General features: G+C 46.4%; 1 protein-coding gene across 1 annotated transcript in view; it reads right to left on the reverse strand.

Moving 5' to 3' along the window:
* Nucleotides 1–21,791, reverse strand: part of LOC145500675 (uncharacterized) — a 48,905-nt gene that overhangs the window by 13,919 nt on the left and 13,195 nt on the right. Inside the window, exons 9-17 of the mRNA XM_081480200.1 lie at nt 21,265–21,564; nt 20,719–21,006; nt 19,989–20,288; nt 19,443–19,730; nt 18,713–19,012; nt 18,167–18,454; nt 17,437–17,736; nt 16,891–17,178; nt 16,161–16,460 (exon numbers count right to left, since the gene is read on the reverse strand). Of these exons, the coding sequence (XP_081336326.1) occupies nt 16,161–16,460; nt 16,891–17,178; nt 17,437–17,736; nt 18,167–18,454; nt 18,713–19,012; nt 19,443–19,730; nt 19,989–20,288; nt 20,719–21,006; nt 21,265–21,564 (2,652 nt within the window). The remainder of the gene's footprint in view (nt 1–16,160; nt 16,461–16,890; nt 17,179–17,436; nt 17,737–18,166; nt 18,455–18,712; nt 19,013–19,442; nt 19,731–19,988; nt 20,289–20,718; nt 21,007–21,264; nt 21,565–21,791) is intronic.

Here is a 21,791-nt window from a genome sequence, read left to right on the forward strand (position 1 = left end):
TGTCCACATGAATACTATCAAAACGGCAGTCGGGTGGGGTGAAGGCCTTCAGCGGGGCTTTGACATGCCGTTGCACCTTGGATTGCTGACAATCATGGCAGGTACGGGTCCAGCAGGCGATGTCCCGCTTCATATTTGGCCAGACGTACCGTTCGGATATGAGGCGACGAGAGGCTTTGATGCCCGGATGAGACAAAGAGTGCAGGTTGTCAAAGATGGCTCGACGCATCGTTAAGGGCACCAGAGGACGGGGACGACCTTGGGAGATATCACAAAGGAGAGTTCGTCCGGTGTGCGAAAGAGGAACCTGTGCAAGCTGCAATGAAGTGGAGGAGGTTGAAAGCTTGAGGAGCTCCCCATCTAGTTCTTGAGCAGAAGCAAGGGCTTCAAGGTCGATTGGGGATTGTTCCAGGGCAAGGACGTTGCGTGACAGTGCATCAGCGACACGATTAGCTTGACCTTCGATATGGCGGATGTCTGACGTGAACTCGGAAATAAAGGCCAGGTGCCGCGCTTGTCGTGGTGAATGTCGTTCAGCACTGGAATGAAGTGCAAAGGTAAGAGGCTTGTGGTCCGTGTTGATATGGAACACACGGCCCTCTACAAAATACTGGAAATGTCGGACAGCTAGGTAAGCAGCCAACAGTTCACGATCAAAGGCACTGTATTTGAGTTCCGCAGGGCTCAACTTCGTCGAAAAGAAGGAGATAGGTCTCCATTGTCCATGAATGAACTGTTCAAGGACTGCTCCGACAGCGAGGTTTGATGCGTCGGTCGTGATGCAGGTGGCGGCATGTGGGTGAGGATGGACCAACATAACTGCCTCGGACAAGGCCACTTTGGCTGCGTCGAATGCTAGTTGACAGGAGGCAGTCCATGTGAAACTGTCCGCTGCAAGCGCCAGGTGTAGGGGCTGTAAGATCTCAGCACACCTGGGGACAAAGCGGTGATAATAATTGATGAGGCCCACGAACTGGTGCAGTGTCTTCTTGTCTTGGGGAACTGGAAATGTGCGAACTGCTTCAACACGGGTAATGTGGGGACGAATACCAGCTGCGCTAATGGTATGGCTCAAGAAGTTCACTTCTGACTTGCCAAATTCGCATTTAGCTGGGTTGATGACAAGGCCGTGGTCAGATAAGCGCTGAAAGAGGGTCTGAAGATGTTGGAGGTGCTCATCGAGGGAGGAGCTAGCAACCAAGATGTCATCCAGGTAGACAAAAACAAAGTCCAGGTCACGACATACATCGTCAATGAACCGCTGGAAGGTCTGGGCAGCATTTCTTAAGCCAAAAGGCATACGGCAGAACTCGAACAGACCAAATGGAGTGATAATGGCCGTCTTAGTGATGTCGTCCATGGTAACAGGAATCTGATGGTAGGCACGAACCAAGTCGATCTTGGAAAAGATGGTTTTACCAGCCAAATTGGACGCAAAATCTTGGATATGTGGAATGGGGTAGCGATCAGGAGTTGTGATGTCATTCAACCTGCGGTAGTCCCCGCATGGGCGCCATTCGCCATTTCCTTTTGGGACCATGTGGAGTGGAGAGGCCCATGTGCTGGAGGATGGGCGCACGATTCCCATCTCAAGGAGCTTGTTGAACTCAGCTTTAGTAGCAACCAATTTCTCAGGAGAAAGACGCCGTGGTCGTGCGAAGACAGGTCGGCCTTCGGTGACAATGTGATGGGCAACACCATGTTTAATAGGAGTATCGCTGGTGCAAGGGCTTGTCAATGACGGGAAGTCATTCAGGAGTCGTGTGAAAGGATCACCAGTGGATGGCTGAGTAGAAAGAAAATTAAGGTGAGGAGTGGGGCACGGTGAAGGTTCTGCTTCGACTCGTGTCCCATTTCTCGTGTCAATAAGGCGTCGTCTGTCCAGGTCCACTAACAATTTGTGTTGTAACAGAAAATCAGCGCCAATAATAGGTTGAGTCACATCAGCTACTAGAAATCGCCAGGTTAGGGGGCGTGGGAGCCCGAAATCGAGGATTAACTGTCGAGAACCGTAAGTGTTAATGATAGAGTTATTCGCAGCTCGTAATGTGACGTCGCCTTTCTTGAAACGATCTGATCGTCCAGCCGGAAACACGCTAATCGCCGCTCCCGTGTCAATTAAAAAGTTCAGTTTAGTATTCTTGTCATAAAGTCGGAGAGGAGATGTGCCAGTCGCATGGGCTGCGTTCACCGACTGGCAGTCGAGTTTCCCGGTTGCTGTTGAAACTTGCAAGGCTCACGGCATTTTAAAGCTTTCGTGCCAAATCGCTCGTGGTACCAACAAATGTCGGGGTGGGAGCGAGACTGTGGTTGTGCACGGGCTGGTGGGGTCGACTGCAATGTTTGCCAGATCTTCTGTAGCTCGGTTTTAATGGCGCTAATCTCAGAATCACCCTGGTGCTGTATTTGGTAAACCGGTGCTTGAGGACCTTGGACCTCCGCCATATTGTCCGCCATGTCGGCGAGCTCACTGAGACTGGCACCTTTGTGTACCGCAAGAGCCGTGCGAACGGTGAGTGGAAGTTTCTGCAGAAAAAGCTCACGGAAAATCTCGTCTACGCCAGCATCGGCGACTGTACCACCACGAAGCTTCAACATATGCCGTAAAAGTTGTGATGGCTTTCGATCTCCAAGGTCTTCCACGTGTAGGAGTTGCTGTAATCGTTGTCGTTTGGAAGGGCAGACACGGTTTTGCAATTCGGTTTTCAGTGCCGTATAAGGAGCTTCCGGCGGTCGTAAAATAATGTCGCGTACTTCTGAGGCATATTGGGCCGGGAGAACACGAACCACATGACCGAACTTCGTCTTTTCGTGGGTGATATTTTGAGCAGTGAACAACGCCCTTCAGGGTCAGACGGCCAGAAATCCGGTAGTTTCAGCGAAACAGCATTAGCAATTGCAGTTGGTTGTGTCGGAATGTCAGCTTCGTCGGGCATGATCGCGTCGGGGTCACCAATTTGGCGTTCAAGACAGACGAACACTAATAACAACTAAACTCCGTTTATTCTGCTAACAACTCAGCACTCGAACAACAACGGCTTTCTCAACAAGGGCACGTGTTTACAATTGAGGGTATTGCTAAATCCCCCTCTAAGACCTAAATGTCTTATGGTAACGCAAGAATGTTGTAGAACTGTCACGCAAGGAATGTTGGGAGCACCACAGTAGCTTACCTTTTCAAAAGGCTTCCCTTTCACATCAAACAGGGCTAAGACATCTGACCTTTTGCCATTGAACAGATTCCGTTCTTTGTCGATCAAATCACAATGAATAAAATATGTCGTTGGAGATGTAAGCCTTTTTACGAAGGTTATAGGAAGCAACTTTCTCCCAATACCAAGCAAATTGGCTAAATCGTGATCAAGTTCAATAGGTTTTGCCCCAGCCCCAAAATTTCTGATTACAAGCTGGCCAACAGGTTGGTTTATTGCTGTTTGCAACTCTTTATATTGATATTTGGCGAACAGACCGTCTATTTCTTTTGCCAATCTTTCTAAACTATAATGCCCTGGGAGTAATTTACTAACTGATAAAGCTCTATCTTTGTCTTAATCTCCCAAGGTGGCTGAACCTTCCTTTTTCAAAGTGTCCCAGCTGTTGAATAAACTACAAGATATGAGTTTCATGAAATGAACTTTCGGTATCGGTTCTTCAAAATGGATAGTCTCTCCGTTCTCTTGCGTGACAATAGTGAGAACAACCATTTTATATTTAACAAACAAAATTGTGTTCAAATACAATGGCGAATTTGTGGAAAGATCCTGAGTTTGTGAAAAAAGCGGATGCCGCGAAGAAAAAGGCGTGGACAAATTTTTTAAACCACTTTCCAAAAGCGGACAAAAGCCGGTTCGTTTCACAAGAAAGCATCGACGAGAAAAATAACGCAACCGCAGCGGTGTTTTTCAAAGAAAGCGAAGGCTCGTTACAAAGCGTCTTCGGTTCAGACAGGCGGTATTGGAGTGCGGAAATGAAACGAGCGCTAGGTTTGGGAGACAGCGGAGGTTTTCCTTATCAATTGTCGCCACTTGGTTCAAAAGTTTCTTTGGCAATCCCTGCGGAACCTTTCGACGGGAAAGCGCCAAGCTTGAAGAAAATATCTAACGCCGAAATCAAAATCTACGTCACCCCTGACCAATATTTCACGACAAAATTCCGAGAAATATTTCAAAAAACCAAACTCAGGCACACTTCTGGAACCGAATCAAAACACTGGTTAGGAGGGCCTGACATGAAATATTGGCCGCAACAGCTCAACTTCGCGGTTTTCTGCGCGACACAGGGGTGTGGAATTTCACGTGAAATCTTTGACAACGGGATAAATCTCCCCCCGCAGATAGGAGCTTTTTACACCTTCCACGTGTATTTCAACGTCAGGCGCATTTTGTACCAGCTAGGAGGAATTCAGAGCATGAGCGCTCTGCCCGGAGATCCGCCTTTCAGCCAATTCAACAATCATTATGACGTTGCTTCGTACAAAAGGCTATGCAGCGAGTTCGGCATAGACCCCTCGAGCGATTTTCGCTTCACGCACGGGGAAAACCACGGTCTGGGAAGCGTTTACGTGTACGCGTCAGGCCCGACTAAAACTGACTATAAATACCCGGGATGGAACAAATTCAGCGATGAAGGCGGTAAAGCTATAAAAGGGAACTTGATTTATTTCATCGAGCCGGGGACTTATGGCGATACTCAAGCGGACTGGTTCGCGCCAAACGCAGCACCTGGTTTGAAGCAGGCAGGGTTGGCGAGAATCAACCAGTCAATCGAGGCTTTCATTTACTGCATCCTGGACGCGCAGGTGAACGTGCGCAGCAGCATTCTCGGTTCGGGTGGCCGGGCGAAAGAAGCCCAGAGCGAGTTTCTTGTTCTGGTTGAAGACGCGATCAGACAGCCCGACCTGGCCGAGAGCGTGCAAAGGTACCAGCCCGCGGTGGATCAAGCGAAGGTTAGGCTCAATCTTGCTGTAGCCCCCATGGCCTGACTTATGCCCGCGCAAATGGCAATCAACACCGAAAGCACGGTCGGTTACAACAACAAGCTGAAACAGGCGGGATCTCTGGGATGAAACTTGGGGTAAACAACGAGCTAAACCCGGAGACCAAAAAAGCTGCGCTCAAACTCACGGAAGGCGACCCGTCAAAAATTAACCCTCCCAAAAGCCATCCTTCCAACCCGATACACAAAGCCGCAACAGCCGAGTCAAAAAAAGCCTCTTTGCCTGAAACTCAGCAAGCACAACCAACGGCGCAAAAAATAGAGCCCAAGGCTCCAGATAAAACACCGCAACATGAAATAAACAAAAAAAGCGGTAATTGTCGGTGTATTAGGATTATCGGCGTTGCTGTTCATGGCTTGGCGGTAAGCTACCGCTGCTTCTTAAGATATTTTTCGAACAAAAAGGCCACCACAGCAAGAATCAACAGCCAGGTGTGCTCGGCCAGAAAACCGATGGCTTGGCCCGCAGCTTTGAATAGAAAGCTCACGATTGCCCCAAGGAGTCCAGGAAGCAGGGAAGCGGTTTTTTGCCGAACTCTTTCAGCTTATTTCCCAACTCATTTCCAACTTTTTTTAAAGCGTTCATGATGGTTCCAATAACAGCTCCTATTGTGGTGCCGGCCGCGAGAATGATTGCCGTTACTGTTACCCCATATTTTTTGAAAATGTCTTTCACCCTTTCCAAAAGAGGCTTCTCTCCACCCACTTCTTTAAGCCGAACCGTTATAAATCTAATCTCTTCATTACGTGTCGCTATTCTCCTCTGCGCGGCCTCTGTTTCTTCAGGTGTGGCATTTTCATCTTTTAAAATCTGCGTATCTTCTTTATTATCTTTTTCCAGCTCTTCTCTGTCCATTTGTAGATTTTTTATTTCTTTTCCCAAGGCAGCACTTTTCACGCCAAGTTTTGTTTGGAAAACTTTTTCTTCTTCGGTTATTTTTGCATAACTTTCTTGAAGCTCCGCAAGTTTGTTTTTTGCCCCTTCTATTCGTTCAGGCGGCGCATCAGGGTCTAAAGCCTTGTTTCTTTCAAGCCTGATTCGCCAGTCCAGCGCCTTTTTTCGTTTTCTTATTGCTTTGAGAGCTTCACTCGCATTTTCTTCTTCTTCTTTTTCAAAATCTGCAGCTTCTGTATCTTCGATCAACTGAATATCTCTCTCCGCCTGTTGTTCTGCGAACCTTTGAATATATTTTTCACTAGCCTTTTGATGTTCTGTTTCAAGACTTCTCAATTCTCTTTTCAGTTTGTCAATTTCCTCTTGCGATTCCTCTGCATTTTCAAGATCTTCTATCTGTCTTTGTTTCTTCTTTATATCTTCTCTTATTTCATCCATTTATTTTTTATTTTTTTTCTCTTCCTTCGTATTGCTTCTCTTTGATCTCTTTCCGTTTTTCGTATGTCGTTTGTTGAACCTTCTCGTATTTGGAAGCCACCAGAGCAGTTTTTATTTCTTTCGAAAGGCTTGGATTAATCTGATCTCTTCCCGTTCTCATGTTTTTGGTAAACACGTTGTAGGTTTTTTTGCCAGCTCCAAACATTTTGACTTGGAGCTTCCCCTTTGAGCTGTATGAAAACTCAAGCTCGCTTGAGCTCATGTCCGGGAAGAGATCATTTGCCGCAACCCACGCTTGTGCACTCAGGGCCTGAGCTCCGGTGAAAGGGGTTTCCGCATAAGAAGTTTTAGGCATCCCGCTTTTTTCATTCTGCATTGTCTGCATTAGAATTTCTTCTTTACCATTTGGCGTTGATGCATTGTATGGGATGAAAGGATTCGTTTCGTTGGCATCTTCATTTTCATAATAATTCCAATCGTCTGGGTCAAAAGCAGGGTTTTCAAAGCTAGTTCCCTCACCTTTCTCCATAGCAATATATTTCAATCCTGTTATTTTTTAAATTAGAAGAATAATCGCAGGCGTATTATACAATGTCAGTGCCAGAGAACCTTCGCCCAACGTACAACGAAAAGACATTTGGCGCCATGAAGGCCAAACGCACGGTCAATCGAATCACCTTTGGACGCACTGAAGCCAACCCCGGCGATACGCTGTATGTTTCAGTGCCCAAGCTGAATGAGGACGAGGTTCTGGTGCCGGGCTCGCTGGCGCTTGTCTTCGACATCGACCTTTCTAGTGGGCACGCCAACAATTTCCTTGTCCAGAACGTCACGTGGGCGCTCGTCGACCATCTGGTCGTGAATTTTGGAGGCACCATCCTTCAAGACACTCTTGGGCACGACATCTACAAAATCTTTGAAGACCTTTTTCTTTCGCAGGAAGAGCGTGACCTCATGGCTCTCGAAGGGATTCAGAGCGAGGATCTTTGCAAGATCCGCTCAGGCACGGGAGACAAGAAAACCTCGGGCGTCGACGCTGAAAACAAGCTGAACGAGGTATACGGAAGCAATTACCGGATCAGGCTGGACCATCAGATCGTGACTGACAACGGCGTTTTCTACCCCAAGGCCCTTTACAACGACCTCAAGTTCGAAATAACCCTTGCGCCAGCTTCACAGGTGGTCAGAGGCTCCGATCCAACCAAGCTCAAATACAGGCTGACCAACATCCAGCTCGAGTACAGAATTATCCGCAGCAAGTCTCTGGCAGACGAGGCGCTCAGCGTTTACACCAGCGGCAAAGAGTTCGCTTACGACCACGTGATGCGTTCCAAAGTGGTTTTTTTGCGACACGAGGCTCAACATCAAAGTCGACGCCCAAAGAAGATCGCTCAAAGCCATTCTCCTCCTTTTTGTAGAACCGTATGCTGCGGGCGCCAGAGATTCGGAAAAATACATCTTCCCGGATCTGACGAAAGTCAGCGTCACGGTCAACGGCTCGCCCAACATGCTTTTCAACGACGGCATCAAATCCAAAGACCCGTTGGAAGAGGCCCGCGGCTTCTTTTCGAAAAAGATGAACAAAACCGAGCACATGGATATGACCAAGTTTTACGCCGGCGATAGGTTCGGGCTTGTTATTGATATGCGCTTCATTGCGGATCCGTTGATGCACGGGAGCGGCACGCGGCTTGTGAACAGCACAGACAGCGTCCAGCTGGAAATTGAGCGGAAAGCCAAAGGCACTGGCGACGTGAACTGCCATATATTCGTGATCTCCGACTCCCAGTTCAACATTATGGACAGACAGCTGGAATCTTTGCAGTATTGAATATGAACATGGACCCCAGCAAGATTCCCTTCAACGCTCTCATTGTGGGGCCGACGAATTCAGGCAAATCGAGGTTCGTGGTGGACCAGATCTACGGCCCTTTCCGCTTCAAGTTCGACTACATCGCGCTCATCTGCCCGACGTTTGCGCACAACAAGACCTACTAACAAATTGGTGAAAATGATCCAAGAATGAATGTGATAGTATGCGAGCAGCACGATGTGGAAAAGTGGTTGAAGCTAGTGAGATGGCTTTTCGAGGGCACCAACGCGCTCATAATACTCGATGACTGCGCAGCCTCCAAAGATGTGAAAGGGCGTACAGGCGAGCTGGTGAATCTCGCCTTCCCTGCTCGACATATGGGCATCAGCGTTTGGATGCTGACCCAGAAGATGACCGGCATAACAGCTTCCTTCCGGGAGAACGTGGCGGCGATCGTTCTCTTTTACACCCCCTCGGCCAAGACCACGAAAGCCATCTTCGATGATTACGCCGGCGAACTCTCTCAGGATGAGTACAAAGGTCTGGTTTCAAAGCTGAAAGAGCGAAAGTTCTCTTATCTTGTGTTCTCGCTTCGCCACCCCTACGGGGTAAAGGCCTTTTGAATAAAAAAATGAAAGCTGTATATAGCCTTGCACAATGGCTGAAGAAGAGGCCGCGTTAGCAGAAGTTATGAACCTTCTTCAAACCGAGCCCGAGCCGCCGAGTGGTCCAGCAGGTGGCATAGTTCCAACCGCCCCCGGACCTGACATTCCTGCTCTTCGTGAGCAGCTGGCCGTGCTAGTATCTACAGGCAAAGCCAAAGAGGCCATCGGAGTGCAGGTAACACATGAGCAGGTAAGGCGCCTGAGTGACAAAGATGTCGAGAAATACACCAAAAGGTACGAGACATACGTGGGCTCAAAGACAACAGAACGTTTGATCGACAGCTTCATTTTTCTTGTAACCAAAGCGGTGGGAATGGCCGTTGACATCAAAGACATCGACGCTTATCAAAAAGAACTCAGACACGACTACATCTTAAACAAAGAGCTCTCCAATCTGGCCGGCAACCTTGCTTTGAAGTGCGGCCGGTTTCTTGCTGCTGCCAACGCGGTGTTTATCACCACAAAACATATTGATTATAACTCCCATTTGGACAGAAATGCCGAACAGAAATTGGAAGAAATTCCTCAACAGCAATCCTCAACGCCGCTGAGTGATTGCAGAACGACCGCAGAGTAACGCTCAGCATTATTATATTTGCACAGCATACAGACTTGTTCCAGAATGTCTACCGAACAATCCGAGAGCGCACCTGCCGTCACGGCACATTCTCAGGGCGAGACCCATACAGCACCTGCTGTCGATGCCACACAGCAAGCGACAACTCCGACTGCAACAACGCAGCGCGTAAAAAATCCCAGGCGTGTGGCCGCCGGAAGAATGGTTGCTGAAAGAACGCGGCTGGCCCGGGAACAACAGAAGAAAGCAGCAGAGGCTTATCTCGCGGAAAAAAGGCGAAAGCCGCCACAGCTGCTCCTGAGCCAGCCCCGACTACAGAAGGCGAAAGCCCAAAGTGCGGCGGAGAAAAAAAAAATAGCAGCCTCAGCACCACCCAATGGCTTGCTGTTGGCAGCATACTCGTTTCACTGGTCGGGATTTATTACAAACGGGAAGAGCTCAAGGCCGCATTGGACAAAAAAACACCTGAGCCCCTGCGTGTTGAGCCAGAACCCGCTCACGCGACACAGCCAAAAGCTTTAAGAAAAATGATTTAAACTTTCACCTGTAGTAGATAAACATGAAGAAAGTTGTTGACGTTCCCCAAATTCTTATCTCTTCAGCAGCAATTTTTGGTATCGGGCTGTTATGGTACGACTTCAACTTAAAGATTTTTCATACAGTCCGCGATCTTTTGCGTGCAACATTGTTTGAAAAAGATGAAGAAGGAAATAAAATCCGCGATATTTTGGCCGCCGCATACTTGTATGGCGAGGATGGCGAGGATGACGAGGATGAAGAAGAAAAGACAGATTAAATTTTGTTTTAAACTTTTGTTATTTCCTTATTATGAGCACTATGGCCAACAACGGAGGTCTCGTTAATACATTAATGGATGCTTTAATATCTCTTGCAAAATGTTACGATGGGGATCCAGAAAATGCAGAAAAAATTTGTCAAATTTTTCTTGATGACCCAGAAAACGCAAAAATTGTAGGAGAACTTTTTTTTTGGTATTATTTCTCGAGAATTAGATGCCAACAACGACTCAGAAGACCAAGAAGATGAGTAAAATTAATTTAGTTTTAAACTTTTGTTATTTTCCTTATATCAAAAGCTACCATGTCCGACGACAAGCTTGTTAAGACCATCATGGAGGCCGCTACTATCACTGGCTTAGCCGCTGGCATCGGCTGGGCCGCAAAAAAGGTTCTAAAAGAGAGTTTTACTTCTGATCCCAGCAGCAGTGCGATGAATTACGTGAAGTTCACCGCCGTCATGGCGGGCAGCATTGCGCTCAAACAGTACCTCGGGGACCAAAATGTATGTATGTATGTATGTATGTATGCATGTGTGCATGTGTGCATGTGTGCATGTGTGCATGTGTGCATGTGTGCATGTGTGCATGTGTGCATGTGTGCATGTGTGCATGCATGTGTGCATGTGTGCATGTATGCATGTATGTATGTATGTATGTATTTGGGTGCCGGGGCGCTAGCTCTTGGCTACGCAGCCTTCCGGTTCCTTTAAACTTTTTTGCGCCTTACTTATAGTAGCGCTATGGACGCCAAACTCGCAAAGATATACTACGGCCCGGGGGGGCTACTAGAAAGGTATCGCCGCGATCAAAAAATTAGCGGAGGCCGCCAAGGTACCTGAAGAAACCGCAAAAAAGTGGCTGATCAAGCAAGCGCTCTGGCAGATATTCCTCCCAGCGCCAAGGCGAATTCCTCGGCCGAAATTTGACGTTCCAACACCCAATGAGGTCCACCAGGCGGACCTTCTTTTTCTGCCGCACGATAAACTGCCCCGTGGGCGCAAAGTTTTCAAATACGCGCTGACCGTTGTCGACGTGGCCAGCCGCTACAAAGAGGCCGAACCCCTGACTTCGAAAAATTCCGATGAGGTCGCCAAGGCCTTGCAGAAGATTTACAAGCACGCGCCTCTCAAATGGCCTCAAATGCTGCAGGTTGACCCAGGGCGCTAATTCATGGGCGCTGTCAAAAAAGAGATGGAAAAGCACAAAACATATATCCGGCGCGGGCGGGTTGACATTCACCGCGACCAGGCCATTGTTGAACGTTTCAACCTCACACTGGCTGAGCGCTTGTTCGGGCACCAGTACGCCGTGGAAATGCGACTCCCTGAGGGCCAGCGGTCCACTGCTTGGGTGAAAAGACTTCCAGAAGTTGTTTCGGCTTTGAACAACGAGGTTACAAGCCTTATCGGCAAGAAACCCGCCGTTGCCATCAAAGAAAAATCTGTTTATGCAAGGCCATCGACCCCTTATTCAAGGCCTGTTGGAAAAAACGAAAAAATACTCCCCGCCCTTGTCCACGTTCTTTATCTCTACCAGCCCGGAGAGCTTGAAGGCGGTGTAAAAAGAACCACAGACCCAATCTGGTCTTTGAAAGTTTACAGCATTGAAAGATCTTTTACCAAACCGGATCAACCCGTTCTCTACTATTTGCACGACGGTCCCAAGCGCGGCTTCGTGCGTGAAGAACTGCTGGTTAACCCTCCAAACACACAATTACCCCCAGAGCAAGTGACTCTAACTCTCTAAGTTCATCATCCGTTAATGTAGGCAATATATCAAAGCTGGTGTACCCGTAAGTTTTTGTATGGATACCATCGTCACCTATCCATCGTTTTGAATCAAACGGTGAAAGCGAAATTTTTTTAGATGCATGCCGTAGATCTCGTGTCCCTCGCTTCGAAGAATGTTCATTCCATGCCATTGCTGCTCCACACCAAAAAGCGTTTCCTTGTACTTTTCATGCGTTATTTGTTTCTTGACAACGCTCTTTTTTACGCCCTTTGCTTTTTTGATATTTTTTTCGTCTGCCTTCAGGATGGAGTACATTTTCGGTCTCAGACACACACACTCTGCTATGGGGGTTCCGGCACATTCGTCTTTCATTTTGCCCAAGACCTTTTTGTTGGTGTTTGAGTGGAGTGGATGCTCCTTCGGGTAGTCGCTCGTATCATACAGATTTTTGTTCGTTTCGATGTCTTTGTAGACGTCATCCGTTTCGATCTCAAGCAGAAGGCTGTCGGTGTCTGTGTACAAAAGCTCGCACCTTGAGCAGTATTGTTTTTTTAAGCTCGTTGTAAAAGAAGTCGTACATCAGGATCTTGCTGTTGTCAAGGATCGTCATCCCCGTGTAGACCGGCGTGTTGACAAGCAGCTTGCTTTTTCGCATGTCGATTCCGACCAGGTCGTTTGAAAAGAAAACGTGCCGTGAGAACAGAGGGCTGGCAACCAGTTTCCTTATTTTTTTCGTCTCATTTGTGCGCACTATTTTTATGTCAACGCGGTTACGTAGGTTTTCCATCGTTTTGCCGAAAACCGAGTTATTCATGAGCTTGTAAAAGTTCTTTTCAAAGTCGCTCTTTGCGTTTTTCCTGAATTCTGTATTCATCCTGATGTACGGCTCCATCCAGCATTCTTGTTCGAACTCCAACACCCTGTGCACGCGCTTCAGTTTCATGCCCTGCTTCAGATAAAACTGCAAGTTTCTGTAATGCACGACATAGTTGCTTTTGTCCTCAAGTGTCAGCAGCAGCTTCTTGCTGTCCGGGGGTTTCAGCTCCAGGTCTTTCATCAGCCTCTTTTGGTAGGCCGACATCCATTCTTTTTTCACGACCTTTTTCTCCGGCGCCAGGGGATAGCTCTTGTGCTCCTCATGCAGTTCTGCAGGATATTCAAGATCAACCTCAAGAATCCAACCATTCTTTGCGTTTTCTTTTTTCTTCAGGATCTCCTCCTCTGTGGGCATGACGCGTTTCCATTTGAAATCTCTTTTCGGGAGGGGCTTGCTCATTGCCCATCCGTAAAGGTTGTTTGCGTCGAGATACATGATGTATTTTTTTGGCTTGCTTGGGTCATAGTCCGGTACTTGCGGGTTGTTTGCTTTGGCGCACCTCTTGCTCACGATGGAGATTCCGCCCCGCATTCCCCTTTCCACGAAGAGATGCATTTCAAGGTCTGTGAATAGCTCAAGCTCGACCCCCGTCTTTTTCAAGAGCGCGTCCCAGCTCAGGCCTGGCGACGTGAAATAATGCGCCGGATCTAACCCGTACTGCTCTTGGCACAGGTTTCGGAAGTTCTCAAAAACATCCGCCAAAAGGGCGACATCAGTTTTCACGTAAAGATCGTGATAATCGCCCAGCGTTTTGCACTCGAAAGCCTCCCCGACAGTCTGCGCGTGCGCGTACTCTTCGTCTGTTATGTGCTCGTCGTTCAGCTTGCTGTAAAACTTCTCTTTGTCCGGAAGCCTTGTCTCGCCGAATCTCCCCCATGAGTCCATGTACTCGTAAGGGTAGATCCCTTTTTTGTAAAGCAGGTCGCTGCCTTTTGAAATGGTTGATGTTATTTTCAATGACTCCTTTGGTGTTGCGCTTACAAGTGAATCAAGGCTTCCTTGCAAAAAGTTCAAGCTGTCGATGAAACGCAGACCTCCGACTGAAAATGTGATATATTTCTCCATGTTGTTGGCGACGCATTTCACCTCTTTCTGCAGCTGTGACATCGCTTGCATTACATAGTGCGCGTCGTAGCCCCTCAGGTTGTGGAATACAACTGGTATTTGGTCAGTCTTGGGATTTATTCGCAATTTCTTATTGCATTCGCTGTGCGCGGCTCCGCGGTACCTGCCCGTTATTTGGCAATGGTCTTTTACTGCGTCTCTGTAGTTTTTCTGAAGTAAAGGGTTTCCACAGTACTTACAATTTTCCTGTGATTTTGCCTCCAACTGGTGTTTTTTGTCTGCCAGTCTTTTTAGCCTTTGAACACCCCATTTCTGCTCTTTCTGTGCCATGTAAAAACATTTTTTGTGGCCTTGGCCCCAATAACTGCATTTTTCACTGCCTTCTTCACCGGATTCTTCGATCTTCCAAACAGGTAAAGAATCTAAGAATTCGTCTTTTATCAAACTTTTGTTACAAATAAGGCAATCAGTTGCTTTTCTGAATTTTTTCCAGTCTTCGGCCGCCATCACGATCGGCTTTGGTGCGGCCAAACTCTCTCTTATTTGCTCCTCTTCCTGCAGAATGTCGCTTAAAAACGTTCCCACCGCGTTTTCGCCCTTGTAAACCTTTGACCCTGAAACCTCTCCGTCGCTTCTCACAACCATGTAAGAATACCCGCATGCCTCATGCCTTTCGGTCTTCTCTGTATAGCTTGTTTGCTCTCTCTCTGGCCCACGCTCACAGCCCGAAATCTTTCTTACTAAAGCCTCGAAGTCCGCATAAATCACGTAGGGCATCTTCATCTGTTTGCTATGGTTTTGGAAGGAAAGGGTGTTTTTCCCCTCCTCTGGCATCTCGATCCTTGTCGGCCTGCCGTTCACACCGTTGCAATATTTTTTGTGGTCCTCGAGCAAGTTAGCTTTTGTGAAACGCGACAAGCACATCAAGCAATATTGGGTTTTGTTCTTCAGTGACTTATCAAACAACAGAGCGCTCACCCGTTTTACACAACAATAGTGTTGTACTTCCCCTGACTCAATTAGTATCAGGTTTACCTGCTTCACATTCTTTTCTTCTCTTCTGCCGCTTAGCCTGAGCGGGAACACGTTTTTGTTTTCACAGTCAAATAATGTTATTGCGAGGCTCTTGTTTTGAGCCTCAAGCTTTACTGGCGTTGGGAAATCGATTCCTTCGTAGTTTATGCCGTCGTTAACCGGATATTTGCTTGGTCTTTGCGGGTCTTTCCCATCTTTTGGGGGGAATAAAGCAGCTCTGAGAGCCCACTTCAGGCATTCGTTGTCTCTGTTTTTCACGTTGATTATTGCCTTCTTGTTTGCCAGCCAAGCTGGAAGAGGCAAATAGGTTCCTCCAAGAATTAGATGATAGATTTCGACATCTACGTATGCAATCGTTATTCTTTCAACTTCCCATCCTGATCCCCTCTCTGACCAGTGCTCTATTTCTCCTTTTGTGTTTTCAATAAATTCGTCAAATTTTTGCTCTATCTGGGCCTTATCTGGCGTCATGAAAAGGAAGGGCTGGTTGTTTTTGTCACGGAAAAAGTGCTTCATATCTTGCGTTTTTCCGTCTCTTTCTCTTGAAAACTTTACTTCTAACGCAACACTTACTTTTGCGCTTTTTAACCTTTGGACTTCTTGTTCAGCCAAATCCGTGAACTTTTCTTTATTTTCTCTTGCAGACATCAACAGATCCTTTTTGTACTGATTTCTTTCGGATAAATCCATTCCCCATGTACGGAGATCAGGGTTATTATATTGATATGTTTGGAACCGGCCGAATACTGCTACTTTTTGTGGTTCTAATGGTTTACGTTGGTTTCTGTTTACCCCTGTTGGTATTCGGCCGCAAAACATTTGCAGAACATCGGACGAATATCTTGCGGCAGCCATCTCGGCGTATATACTTTGCAGATACTTGTTCAATAGGAAATATTTCTGGCGCACTTTTGTATATAATCAGTGCAGGCATTTTCGGTGTAACATCCGCGCTTTGTTTTCTTTTATGTTGTGTAACACGCAACATCTCAAACACACATAGAGACTACTGGTTATGGACGCAGCAATGATAACTGGGAAGAGAACAGACAAAAAATAAACCTGCTACGTTCAACTTCGTGCGTGGGTGGGTGGAAGTTGAACGTGGGAGGTTTATTTTTGTTCGTTCTCTTCCCAGTTATCACTGCTGCGCCAGAACCAGTAGTCTCTATGTGTGTAGCTTACACAATGCAAAGAGACATCATCATAGACTTACAACTTTAGAGGTTTCTAAACTGTAGCTTGATTGTGTCACCAGCTATCCGCTCACCTGTGATGTAGTAAACTTGATTGGCCCATGGTCCACCTTTACCATCTGACTTGCAGGCCGACGATTTGCCATATTTGTTGAAGGTCTTGCCAGCCGTAGCACTGGATGCACACCATCCACCATTTTGAACTGCAAAAATGTGGAATCCTCGTTTCTTAGCTGCTTTATAGCACTTTCCGATGGAGTCTCGTCTCTTCTGGTAGCTGCCATCCAAGATGGAATCCTGTCCTTCTATTGATGGTATGGCGCGGCTTCCCCGATCTTGAAAACATCCAATGGTCGCGTATCGAGGACGATAATCTGTTAAGATACGTTAACCAATGCTAACTCAGTAACACATTGACTGTTGTTTCGTCTGGGTTACTTTTATCTAGTCTGAGGTCTAGATCATGATTTGCAGAGCTTAGGTAAGTAGTGGGCAAAGGATGTAACCCGGTAGCTTTCCTTTTCAGTACCGTGAACTCCTCCAGTACACACCTATTTTAAACTTTCCACGAAAAAGACAACTCAATTGAGAGGCCAACACCGACTTTATTTCAAACTATTGCAGCCGCGTCGATACAAATGGATCATAATTTGGTAGCAAAAGTTCTCAGACAAAACCAGGAGGTAAACTACGTTCAACACCATGAAGTGATTCTTAGTGGATAATGCGCGCTTTCGTCAGTCCAAACTGCGCAATTTCAAAAACGGTTAAGTTGACAGTAAGGTAGATATGTTTTTGATTTACCTTTAAGTTTATACACCTGATTGGCCCAAGGTCCACCTTCACCATCGTCTTTGCAGGCCGTAGATTTACCATACCTGTCGTACGTCTGGGAAGCAGTAGCACTAGCGGCACACCAGCCACCATTCTGAACTGCAAACATTCCGTAGCCCGCTCTCATTGCAGCCACGGCGCACTTGGCAATGGGGTTCGTACGAGAAGAATAAGATCCATCCAAGATAGAATCCTTTCCTTCCAACGTTGGGATTGCACGACTTCCAGTATCCTTATAGCATCCAACCTCATCATAACCTGCACAACAATGGACAAACAGAAGCAGTATTAAAGAACCATATGCCATGATTTACATTTTTTCTTTTCGTCCTCACAAACGTGTGCCAGGATCACGCACACAGATTCTGGAAATGAAGTCTATCTCCATGCACTCTTTTGCCAAGCTTCTCTATTTCTTCCTACCAGCTTAAACAATGCAAAGAGGCATCATCATAGACTTACAACTTTAGAGGTTTCTAAACTGTAGCTTGATTGTGTCACCAGCTATCCGCTCACCTTTGATGTAGTAAACTTGATTGGCCCATGGTCCACCTTTACCATCTGACTTGCAGGCCGACGATTTGCCATATTTGTTGAAGGTCTTGCCAGCCGTAGCACTGGATGCACACCATCCACCATTTTGAACTGCAAAAATGTGGAATCCTCGTTTCTTAGCTGCTTTATAGCACTTTTCGATGGAGTCTCGTCTCTTCTGGTAGCTGCCATCCAAGATGGAATCCTGTCCTTCTATTGATGGTATGGCGCGGCTTCCCCGATCTTGAAAACATCCAATGGTCGCGTATCGAGGACGATAATCTGTTAAGATACGTTAAGCAATGCTAACTCAGTAACACATTGACTGTTGTTTCGTCTGGATTACTTTTATCTAGTCTGAGGTCTAGATCATGATTTGCAGAGCTTAGGTAAGTAGTGGGCTAAGGATGTAACCCGGTAGCTTTCCTTTTCAGTACCGTGAACTCCTCCAGAACACACCTGTTTTAAACTTTCCACGAAAAAGACAACTCAATTGAGAGGCCAACACCGACTTTATTTCAAACTATTGCAGCCGCGTCGATACAAATGGATCATAATTTGGAGGCAAAAGTTCTCAGAGACGACCAGGAGGTAAACTACGTTCAATACCATGAAGTGATTGTTAGTGGATAATGCGCGCTTTCGTCAGTCCAAACTGCGCAATTTCAAAAACGGTTAAGTTGACAGTAAGGTAGATATGTTTTTGATTTACCTTTAAGTTTATACACCTGATTGGCCCAAGGTCCACCTTCACCATCGTCTTTGCAGGCCGTAGATTTACCATACCTGTCGTACGTCTGGGAAGCAGTAGCACTAGCGGCACACCAGCCACCATTCTGAACTGCAAACATTCCGTAGCCCGCTCTCATTGCAGCCACGGCGCACTTGGCAATGGGGTTCGTACGAGAAGAATAAGATCCATCCAAGATAGAATCCTTTCCTTCCAACGTTGGGATTGCACGACTTCCAGTATCCTTATAGCATCCAACCTCATCATAACCTGCACAACAATGGACAAACAGAAGCAGTATTAAAGAACCATATGCCATGATTTACATTTTTTCTTTTCGTCCTCACAAACGTGTGCCAGGATCACGCACACAGATTCTGGAAATGAAGTCTATCTCCATGCACTCTTTTGCCAAGCTTCTCTATTTCTTCCTACCAGCTTAAACAATGCAAAGAGGCATCATCATAGACTTACAACTTTAGAGGTTTCTAAACTGTAGCTTGATTGTGTCACCAGCTATCCGCTCACCTGTGATGTAGTAAACTTGATTGGCCCATGGTCCACCTTTACCATCTGACTTGCAGGCCGACGATTTGCCATATTTGTTGAAGGTCTTGCCAGCCGTAGCACTGGATGCACACCATCCACCATTTTGAACTGCAAAAATGTGGAATCCTCCTTTCTTAGCTGCTTTATAGCACTTTTCGATGGAGTCTCGTCTCTTCTGGTAGCTGCCATCCAAGATGGAATCCTGTCCTTCTATTGATGGTATGGCGCGGCTTCCCCGATCTTGAAAACATCCAATGGTCGCGTATCGAGGACGATAATCTGTTAAGATACGTTAAGCAACGCTAACTCAGTAACACATTGACTGTTGTTTCGTCTGGATTACTTTTATCTAGTCTGAGGTCTAGATCATGATTTGCAGAGCTTAGGTAAGTAGTGGGCTAAGGATGTAACCCGGTAGCTTTCCTTTTCAGTACCGTGAACTCCTCCAGAACACACCTGTTTTAAACTTTCCACGAAAAAGACAACTCAATTGAGAGGCCAACACCGACTTTATTTCAAACTATTGCAGCCGCGTCGATACAAATGGATCATAATTTGGAGGCAAAAGTTCTCAGAGACGACCAGGAGGTAAACTACGTTCAATACCATGAAGTGATTGTTAGTGGATAATGCGCGCTTTCGTCAGTCCAAACTGCGCAATTTCAAAAACGGTTAAGTTGACAGTAAGGTAGATATGTTTTTGATTTACCTTTAAGTTTATACACCTGATTGGCCCAAGGTCCACCTTCACCATCGTCTTTGCAGGCCGTAGATTTACCATACCTGTCGTACGTCTGGGAAGCAGTAGCACTAGCGGCACACCAGCCACCATTCTGAACTGCAAACATTCCGTAGCCCGCTCTCATTGCAGCCACGGCGCACTTGGCAATGGGGTTCGTACGAGAAGAATAAGATCCATCCAAGATAGAATCCTTTCCTTCCAACGTTGGGATTGCACGACTTCCAGTATCCTTATAGCATCCAACCTCATCATAACCTGCACAACAATGGACAAACAGAAGCAGTATTAAAGAACCATATGCCATGATTTACATTTTTTCTTTTCGTCCTCACAAACGTGTGCCAGGATCACGCACACAGATTCTGGAAATGAAGTCTATCTCCATGCACTCTTTTGCCAAGCTTCTCTATTTCTTCCTACCAGCTTAAACAATGCAAAGAGGCATCATCATAGACTTACAACTTTAGAGGTTTCTAAACTGTAGCTTGATTGTGTCACCAGCTATCCGCTCACCTTTGATGTAGTAAACTTGATTGGCCCATGGTCCACCTTTACCATCTGACTTGCAGGCCGACGATTTGCCATATTTGTTGAAGGTCTTGCCAGCCGTAGCACTGGATGCACACCATCCACCATTTTGAACTGCAAAAATGTGGAATCCTCGTTTCTTAGCTGCTTTATAGCACTTTTCGATGGAGTCTCGTCTCTTCTGGTAGCTGCCATCCAAGATGGAATCCTGTCCTTCTATTGATGGTATGGCGCGGCTTCCCCGATCTTGAAAACATCCAATGGTCGCGTATCGAGGACGATAATCTGTTAAGATACGTTAAGCAATGCTAACTCAGTAACACATTGACTGTTGTTTCGTCTGGATTACTTTTATCTAGTCTGAGGTCTAGATCATGATTTGCAGAGCTTAGGTAAGTAGTGGGCTAAGGATGTAACCCGGTAGCTTTCCTTTTCAGTACCGTGAACTCCTCCAGAACACACCTGTTTTAAACTTTCCACGAAAAAGACAACTCAATTGAGAGGCCAACACCGACTTTATTTCAAACTATTGCAGCCGCGTCGATACAAATGGATCATAATTTGGAGGCAAAAGTTCTCAGAGACGACCAGGAGGTAAACTACGTTCAATACCATGAAGTGATTGTTAGTGGATAATGCGCGCTTTCGTCAGTCCAAACTGCGCAATTTCAAAAACGGTTAAGTTGACAGTAAGGTAGATATGTTTTTGATTTACCTTTAAGTTTATACACCTGATTGGCCCAAGGTCCACCTTCACCATCGTCTTTGCAGGCCGTAGATTTACCATACCTGTCGTACGTCTGGGAAGCAGTAGCACTAGCGGCACACCAGCCACCATTCTGAACTGCAAACATTCCGTAGCCCGCTCTCATTGCAGCCACGGCGCACTTGGCAATGGGGTTCGTACGAGAAGAATAAGATCCATCCAAGATAGAATCCTTTCCTTCCAACGTTGGGATTGCACGACTTCCAGTATCCTTATAGCATCCAACCTCATCATAACCTGCACAACAATGGACAAACAGAAGCAGTATTAAAGAACCATATGCCATGATTTACATTTTTTCTTTTCGTCCTCACAAACGTGTGCCAGGATCACGCACACAGATTCTGGAAATGAAGTCTATCTCCATGCACTCTTTTGCCAAGCTTCTCTATTTCTTCCTACCAGCTTAAACAATGCAAAGAGACACCATCATAGACTTACAACTTTAGAGGTTTCTAAACTGTAGCTTGATTGTGTCACCAGCTATCCGCTCACCTTTGATGTAGTAAACTTGATTGGCCCATGGTCCACCTTTACCATCTGACTTGCAGGCCGACGATTTGCCATATTTGTTGAAGGTCTTGCCAGCCGTAGCACTGGATGCACACCATCCACCATTTTGAACTGCAAAAATGTGGAATCCTCGTTTCTTAGCTGCTTTATAGCACTTTTCGATGGAGTCTCGTCTCTTCTGGTAGCTGCCATCCAAGATGGAATCCTGTCCTTCTATTGATGGTATGGCGCGGCTTCCCCGATCTTGAAAACATCCAATGGTCGCGTATCGAGGACGATAATCTGTTAAGATACGTTAAGCAATGCTAACTCAGTAACACATTGACTGTTGTTTCGTCTGGATTACTTTTATCTAGTCTGAGGTCTAGATCATGATTTGCAGAGCTTAGGTAAGTAGTGGGCTAAGGATGTAACCCGGTAGCTTTCCTTTTCAGTACCGTGAACTCCTCCAGAACACACCTGTTTTAAACTTTCCACGAAAAAGACAACTCAATTGAGAGGCCAACACC

Source organism: Orbicella franksi, chromosome 10, assembly GCF_964199315.1.
Source record: "Orbicella franksi chromosome 10, jaOrbFran1.1, whole genome shotgun sequence".
Lineage (NCBI taxonomy): Eukaryota > Metazoa > Cnidaria > Anthozoa > Scleractinia > Merulinidae > Orbicella > Orbicella franksi.